At 41.9% G+C, this 8,151-nt stretch overlaps 1 protein-coding gene across 1 annotated transcript; it reads right to left on the bottom strand.

Annotated features, from left to right (window-relative positions):
- Positions 1-4,525: 4,525 nt before the first annotated feature.
- Positions 4,526-6,847, bottom strand: LOC129769192 (vesicular glutamate transporter 2-like). Its single transcript, XM_055771288.1, has 5 exons — positions 6,710-6,847; positions 6,474-6,648; positions 6,296-6,415; positions 5,688-6,234; positions 4,526-5,623 (listed from the first exon to the last, which is right to left on the bottom strand). Exons 1-5 carry the CDS (start codon positions 6,736-6,738, stop codon positions 5,034-5,036), a joined length of 1,461 nt encoding a protein of 486 aa, XP_055627263.1. The 5' UTR covers positions 6,739-6,847; the 3' UTR covers positions 4,526-5,033.
- Between the last annotated feature and the right edge of the window lie 1,304 nt (positions 6,848-8,151).

Here is an 8,151-nt window from a genome sequence, read left to right as displayed (position 1 = left end):
GCATTATGCAACGCATAGTTCACACTGCGTCCTTCGAGATACAGGAAGTCTCTGACACAAAGAGTACGTTCAGGCGCATATATATTGATTTGTGTCAACAGTGCAGGGCAGTCGATTCCTCCGGTCAAAAGTTTAGCGACAAACATAGCTTGAGCGTTGAAACGCCTTCTTTCCAGCGTATCCAGTCCCAAAAGTTGACAACGCGCCTCGTATGGTGGCAAGTTTAGTGGATCCCGCCACGGAAGGTTCCAGAGAGCATGTCGTACGAATTTCCGCTGAACAGACTCAATCCTTGAAATCCAATTTGCTTGAAATGGGCACCATACAACTGCGCTAAACTCCAGTATGGATCGAACTAGCGAGCAGTAGAGAGATCGGAGACAGTGTGGATCACGGAATTCCCTTGTAATTTTAAGGATGAATCCTAACTGCCGGTTGGCTTTAGCGATTATTTCACTGAAGTGTAGTCGAAAGCTGAGTGCATTATCGAGTGTCACTCCAAGGTCTCGGATATGGCTTACTCGCGACAGAACTTGGCCACAGATGGAGTAGCCAAACACAACTGGCTTTAGCTTACGATGGAACCATATAGTACTGCATTTCGTGATGCTGAGCGACATTATATTTCTTGAGCACCATTCTTCAAAACAGCCGACCATATTCTGAAGTCTAAAGCAATCAAGAGCGTTCCTGATAACCATATAGATTTTCACATCATCGGCGTAAAATAAGCGGCAGTCAGGTGGAAGTAGTAAGGACACTTCATTGATGAGCAATGAGAACAACAGTGGACCTAGGTTGCTTCCTTGAGGCACTCCCGAAAGATTGGAGAAACTCGCAGATTGCGCAGATCCAATTTTGACACAAATCCACCGATCTGTTAGATAAGAGTTCAACCATATCGTGAATCTCGAGGAAATGCCTAGTTTGTTCAGCCTTGCTATCAGGGTTTTGTGATCGACACGGTCGAAAGCAGCCTTAAGGTCTGTGTACACTGCGTCCACCTGAGTGCCTTGCTCCATGCTGCGCAGACAGAAATTGGTAGCGACTGACCTTTTTGGAAAGAATCCATGCTGATCTTGTGATAGTTCTTGCAACAGGAAAACACAGCATCATTGACGATGATTTCGAAAACTTTAGAACAGGCGCAAAGTGATGTGATTCCTCGGTAGTTTTCTATGTTCTGTTTATCTCCTTTCTTGTGCACTGGGAACATTATTGACTGCTTTCATACCGAGGTGTCAAAGAGGACCGATAAAGGGTACGCAAGGCACGAGGCGCATTTTTCAGCACACAAGAAGGAATACCGTCCGGCCCGGAGGTCGTAGAATACTTCAATTTACGGATCGCTGCCTCCACAACCTCACTGGTAACTCGAAAGATGTCGAAATTCAATGCGTTGAGTCGAGTGTCTCTAACGCCAGTAGCAACTTGCATTTCGGAGGACGTACTGCCATTGAATGCTCGCATGAAGTGGGCAGCGAAAAGATTGAATTTCTCAATTGCAGTGTTAGCCGAGCGGTTTACCAAAAACATGTTCATAGGCAATCCTTCTTCCATTCTCTTGCTGTTGACGAAAGACCAGAACAGCTTCTGGTTTCTACGGAGATTTATCTGCATCCGCCTCGTATACTGCTTATATAGGAAACGATTATACAAGCGGTACTGATTGCTCCTCCGGTTCAGCTCTTGTTTAGCAAGTGGACAGCGCAGCCTACAAAAACGCCGGAGAGCAAAGGATCTCAACCTCTTAAGTTTCTCTCAACCTTCTATTACCCCAAACTGGTTTCTGTGCAGCCTCCGCGCTGGTACGCAATCAGCGATGATAAGAGTAATAATATCGGTAAACCTGGCAACGGCAGCATCCATATCCTCGATTTTCTCCAGAAATTCCCAGTCGACTTGGGATATTGCTTGATTTAATGCAGCGAAATCAGCTTTCTGGAAGTTGAGGCAGCTCAGATCTGGTACAACTTCGAATTCAATCGACGACGGTAGATTGACGTCAACCTCTAGTTCTGGATGATCGATGTCGAGGGGGATAACTGAATCAGTGTCCTCGGCAATCGAGCACCTTGATAATGCAGCATCATTTGCTAGCACTAGATCGAGCAAGCGGCCATTCCTGTTCAACACTGGATCGAGCAAGCGGCCATTCCTGTTCAACACTGGATCGATCTGCGTAAGTCCAAGAAAACAGAAACCATCGAGTAAGGCCGAGGAAGCAGCTGAAAAACGTGATCGTAAGCAGTCGACGGAAGGTGGGACGTTCGACGAGATGTTCCACACTAAACCATACTGGTTGTAGTCGCCGAACGCGAATTCAACGTCCTGTGCTACAAGCTGATAAATGATGGCTCCAGCGGAATCAATGTGTTTCTCGACACAGTTGAGATTAGTTCTCTAACTAAACCTTTCATTCGGATTTTAACCCAAAGCTGTTCTAGAGTGTCACACACCGGAATGGGATCAATAAAACCGCCCAACCTGGATGCGATAGCTATCAAAACACCACCAACACGTGATTTGGAGCTATTGCGGGGATTGCGATCGTTACGGTAAACGGTAAATGTGTTTCCAGAAAGTTGTGGGGAGAAAATACGGTCGTCTAGCCAGGTCTCCGTGAGAACGATGATATCGTAATATGACTCCGCGACAGCAACGAAGAAATCATCGGTTCTCGTGCGCAGTCCCCGAACGTTCAGATAATAAATCAGTAGCCGGTTTGAGTCACGTGTCACATGTTGAGAGACTCCTCTTGTAGACTGAAGAACAGGACCTGGATGGCTTGGCTGATGCCATAGCCCACATTGGAGCGGTTCTGAGAAAATATGTAATCCGCCATTTTATAGCGACCGCCATCTTGGATTTACATTTTTCATAAATAACTGTGTTCTACTGTTCGAGTCCTTTCACTCGATACCCATTGATAGGGTTTTGGGAAAACCCATATTGATGGGGTTTTGAGAACATATGAGAGGCTTAGAATGCAAGGGGTGTAACTGACTTGATCGATTTCTCTTCATCAACTTTTTATTTAGTTAATAACTTAACTGCAGAGACGTTCCAATTAAAGTTTGCTACAGAATCCGATAGATGAGGTTCTGACCTATCTTTCACATTGTCAAATACAGCTGGGAAAGTATTTGCAGCTTAGTTATGACCAAAAGAGAGAGTCGATGTAGAGAAATCGATCAAATCACTTACACCCCTTTCATTCTAAGCCCCTCATATGTAATCCGCCATTTTGTAGCGGCCACTATCTTCGATTTTCAAGATCATGAAATACGCTGTTTTATAGGGACTGCAGAGATAAAGGTGTGTTACAAATTTAAGATCAATCGGTCCCTCGATCTTCAAGCATGGTAACAGATCTTTTACCGGTCTGCCAGTCAACAGTTAGATTGATGCTTTTTCTGTCATTTGTATGGTAAGCATAGAGTTTCGAATTTCATTCCGCTGATCTGTATTGATTGCGGAAAGCTCTCTAAATGCCTTGATTCTGTTTTTCCACCAGGTCATTCATTTGGGTTCAAAATGAAATCGGACGTATTATTCGGATTCTTCTGTTTGTGCTGTAAGTAGAAAAATCTTCACTGTTAACATGTGGTCCGTTTTCGCTATGAATTGTTTTTGGGTAGGTATGCTCCATTCCAATTACCTTTAAAAAGTGGTTACATTATTCGACAACTATAAATAAAGTTTGCACAGTTTTTATCCATGTAAAATCAATGGAAAATATATTGCCAACCTGATTTGACATTTCCTTTTAGGTCTTTTGCATACCCTGCTTGTTGCACAAATGCAAACTCTTTAATCCCCGACATCGCGATGATTGTACCGTCAACAAACTTTTCTCTAGAAACCACCGCGTAATAACTACTTCTGATTTTCCACGATACGGTATTTCTAGTGAACAAATCTCGTCCCTGACCACTACACTGTTAATTACTCCAAATTCTCTAGAAAAATCTGATAAAGCAGTAGATCAGAAGGCCAATCCTGATTGTGAATTGCTGTTATCACTGCATCTCGCTTAGTTTCTATTTTTTCATTTTTCTAATACTATAGCCGTGGAACCCTCTTCCAGCTCACTCAAGTAATGTTCGATAATTTCGTTAACTTTTGGTTGCTGACATAATCTTGAGATAATGATTAAGACTACAGTGAGATGAATATCAAACAGATATACATAGAATTTTGCAACCACCCAAACGACTGCTATAGCTTCCTGCTGCTTTGTGGATAGATTCTCTTCGTTTTAGCAAGCTTCTTTTGGGAGTTTTTTCACTGTTTCGCTGGGTAAGAACTGCTTCTGAGCCTACGAGAAAAGCATGTACGCATAGCTCAATCTTGTAGCTTAGGTCGAAAATACCTAATCTGCAGCCTTCTTCAGAACCTCGGTCTTATACAGGGTCTTTCAGATTAAACACTCACGCAACAAATTTTAATAACTTCTACAGAAGTGAAACGATTTTTATTTAGCAAAATAAAGCTAATTTTAGGACATTTTCGATGTGACCACCCCCATAACGATAACGAGTTTTAATCTATGAACAAAATTCTTCATACACAACTCTAATATTACGACTTCGATGCTGTTGAAAATCCGAGTTGTTTCTTCTTTAAGTTCCTCCAAATTTTGTGGCTTATTAACCTAGCAACGGTCCTTCACGAAAAAAAAATATAAGGAGCTATTCGATTTTTTTGCGTGAGCGTTTAATCTGAAAGACCCTGTATTATCAACAACAAAAAATATTGTTTAAAGCATGCCTCGACTCTTGCAATCCGTAATTGAAGCTAAAGCTGATCTTATATTATATCAATGTTCAGAATGAACAACGAAAACGGTGATACGTTCGGTTGCATCATCCAACATGAACATGAACATTTGAAAAAAAAAGCGTCTTTTCGAAGTCTGTTATTTGTCATCAAAAACATATTATCACAATAAATACGAAAGATGAAAATATTGCTTATATAATAAGAAATGTCAATTAAAAGCTGTAAGAGATCAAACTGACAAAAAGGTCCTAGTCCTCGCACCTTAAAGCGTTGTCGTAGACAAATTGACCGTCTTTTGCATTATCGCCCTGCTTACTCCTTTCCTGCATCTCAATAGACCAAGATTGTAACTCGCCCGAAGCCCAAATCCAATACACGAAAAATCCAACCATATAACATCCAGCAGCAATGTAAAACACCATTCTCCATTCATCATCCGTCTTATTCGCCGTAACATAACCCGTTACAATTGGTGAAAGAACACCAGCAATTGTTGCGAATGAGTTGGATATTCCCATAAGCACCCCTGCACTCTTTGGCGACAGATCCAGATGATTGACGGCATAACCACACCATGCGAAGGCACCCATCGAAACGGCCACCACAATGCAAGCCACGGTAGCAACGGGCTCCAGGATAATCGCGCCCACGACCATAAACACGGTTTGCATCACGAACGCACTGCAATTGAAGTAGCGCCGCACCTGGGTTGTCGTTAGAATACCTTTGTTTTGGAACCAATCGGCCAGATATCCGGCAACAGCCAGAGTGAGACCCATCGCAAAGTACGGCAGAGCGGCTATAAATCCGGTTGTTTGAACCTCGAAGTGCATCGTATCTTTTGGAAGTGTGGAAGAAATGTAGAAATGTGAAGCATTTGACCGAATTATGCGTAATCAAACCTTTCAAAAACGTTGGAAGCTGAGTCAACAAAGTGTAGAAACCCCAGTTCTCGCAAAAGTTGGCTACAATCAGTGCAAACACTGCCTTCGATGTGAAGATTGCTCTCCACGGGTGCCTAATGTTTTCCTGTTCCCCTTCAACTCGCCCGAGACTCTGCAGGATGAACTCTTTCTCCTTAAAACTGATTAATGTATCCTCTTCTGGGGATCTTTTCACAATTAACCACCAGCCGATATACCACACACAACCGACTGTTCCAAAAACGTAGAATATACTCTCCCATGACAAGGTTTCTGCTAATACTCCACTCATGGGCATCGCAATGATTGTTCCGGCAAATACACCGGCAAAGGAGAACATAACCATCCGAGATCGCTCGCTAGGTGGAGCCCACCGGGACCAAAGTACATGCATGCAAGGAAATGATACACCCTGGAACATTCCCTCCAACACTCGGACGGCGAAGAGCCACCCGATACCAGCGTAGGCCGCTGTTGGGGTCAGAAGTGTCAGTATTGCTGTTGTTCCAACTCCAACTCCAAAAACCTATGAACACATTGCAAATATTTAACAAAACGAAAAAGAATATTTTGACAAAATAACTGACATTGTTTGCCCCAAACCTGTTGGAGATATATCCTCCGGGAATTTGTGTTAAGATATATCCGTAGAAAAATGAACTCAGCACGTGCCCTTGAACACTGGAGCTCCAATCAAAATGCTTTTCCTGCAAGAAAAAAATAAACCTCCTGGATTTATTGTAATATAATGGATTGATAACTCACATAGCTAACAGTTCCGTTCTCGTGCAGAATGGTACGATTTGCAGTCATAGCCACAATTGCTACGCTTAGGTTCACCCGCATTGTATATGCGTTTAAAAATCCCAAAAAAGCCATCAGAACCACAACATATCTGCGTCGTTTCCAAAACATCCAAAGAGGAGCTTCGATGCCATCGCTTTCCGGAAATGATCAGCAACGTGAACGGATGTATTTTGTTGTTGGGTTATCAGACTCACCTTAATTTGTTTACATCCACAGATTTCATTCCAATGCTTTTCCCACTGCAGATCAAATGCTACTCTTGTGTGTGGCTGGGTTGATTTGTTGTTCATGAAACTGACCCGTGTCGGAGAATCTCCCACGCTTGACTGATAACCAAAGGTTGGGATAGCCATCTTCATTCGAACGCTCATAAAGCTGCTACTGTCGAGCGGTAAATTGCTGTTATCAAATTGAGGTATTTATATCGGCTTAGCACAACAGACGGGGAAATATGCCATTCGCTAATATGCACTCTCGGTGACGATCAACGAGTTGCTAGTTATGTGCTGTTTTACTGTTTTGCACGTGTTCCTGCAATACGAATACCTGTGGATGAGATGCTGTTTTACGTAAACAGTGAGTAGAACACTACAACTGTATATATTCATAGTATCCATGTTTTCTAGATCAAATTATTAGTCTTACATGATAGTCGTTTTTGTTTGGTTTACATAGAATCGATTTGAATGATAGTGATCCTGAAGGATCAGTTATCACTAAACAATCACAATTTAATGGTTTCGAAAAACTGACGTCTCTTCCAACCATAAAATCAAATCACTGAACCGAAACAAATAGTTTTTCAAAATATCTTTATTTGGAAACAGAGTTTCACGTTCAATCGATCAAACAATTATCCATATGAGATCCTTCGGACAAGAGTCTAAATTCACATTATTCTCTGAAATCAAGAAACCATACAATTCCGTAGAGGTTGCACTAAATTCCATAAATTTCGGATCTGTATTTCTGTGAAAATCAAACAAGATCTATGGATATATCTGTAGATTTGACATCTGTGCTAACTTAGATTTTGCATTCAAAAGCTAGTATAACAATTCCAATCAGTAGCTCATCGTAACACTTTTCTTGTATGCGCTTCATTCAATTTCCTAGCGCCAGAAAATATATACAAAATTACGGGTAATCACATTCTAGCTCTGTTACTTAGTACCGTTTAAAAGCATGAAATTAAGTGCTTACACGCCCCTCAAGCTGCCCGAGAAATCAAGGACAGGTTTTCTGAATACATTTAATGAAAGTAAAAGTGTATTTTGTTCGCTTTCGATTTCAATGGCAAACACTCGTTCCGTCGCAGGGCAGGGCAATAGCACCAACAAACAATTATAAACTTAGAACCTGACGATTATTCTCAATCGTAGCGAATCTGATTTATCGTTTTCATTTTTCTGCACTATCCCAATAAACGAACAATATTTCAAGAGGCGAGCATAACAGGACTTAGACAATTTGTTCCAATCAACCTTTACGTGACGATAATTATACACTATAGTAGTGACCTCTCGCAGCGGAATTCTGATCCTGTTTGTCTGCTCTATTCTCCTTCTCCTTCTCCTTCTCCTTCTCCTTCTCCTTCTCCTTCTCCTTCTCCTTCTCCTTCTCCTTCTCCTTCTCC

This window comes from Toxorhynchites rutilus, chromosome 2 (genome assembly GCF_029784135.1).
Source record: "Toxorhynchites rutilus septentrionalis strain SRP chromosome 2, ASM2978413v1, whole genome shotgun sequence".
NCBI lineage: Eukaryota > Metazoa > Arthropoda > Insecta > Diptera > Culicidae > Toxorhynchites > Toxorhynchites rutilus.
The sequence above is the reverse complement of the archived record's forward strand: the minus strand, read 5'-3'. Positions and strand labels throughout refer to the sequence as shown.

Bases quoted from the DNA above. Each gene is read 5' to 3' on its own strand.
- LOC129769192 (XM_055771288.1), bottom strand. From the start codon at position 6,738: ATGAAATCTGTGGATGTAAACAAATTAAG. The intron at 6,416-6,473 runs GTGAGTTATCAA...TTTTTCTTGCAG, and splicing joins AGAACGGAACTGTTAGCTAT to GAAAAGCATTTTGATTGGAG. The intron at 5,624-5,687 runs GTTTGATTACGC...CACTTCCAAAAG, and splicing joins GCTTCCAACGTTTTTGAAAG to ATACGATGCACTTCGAGGTT.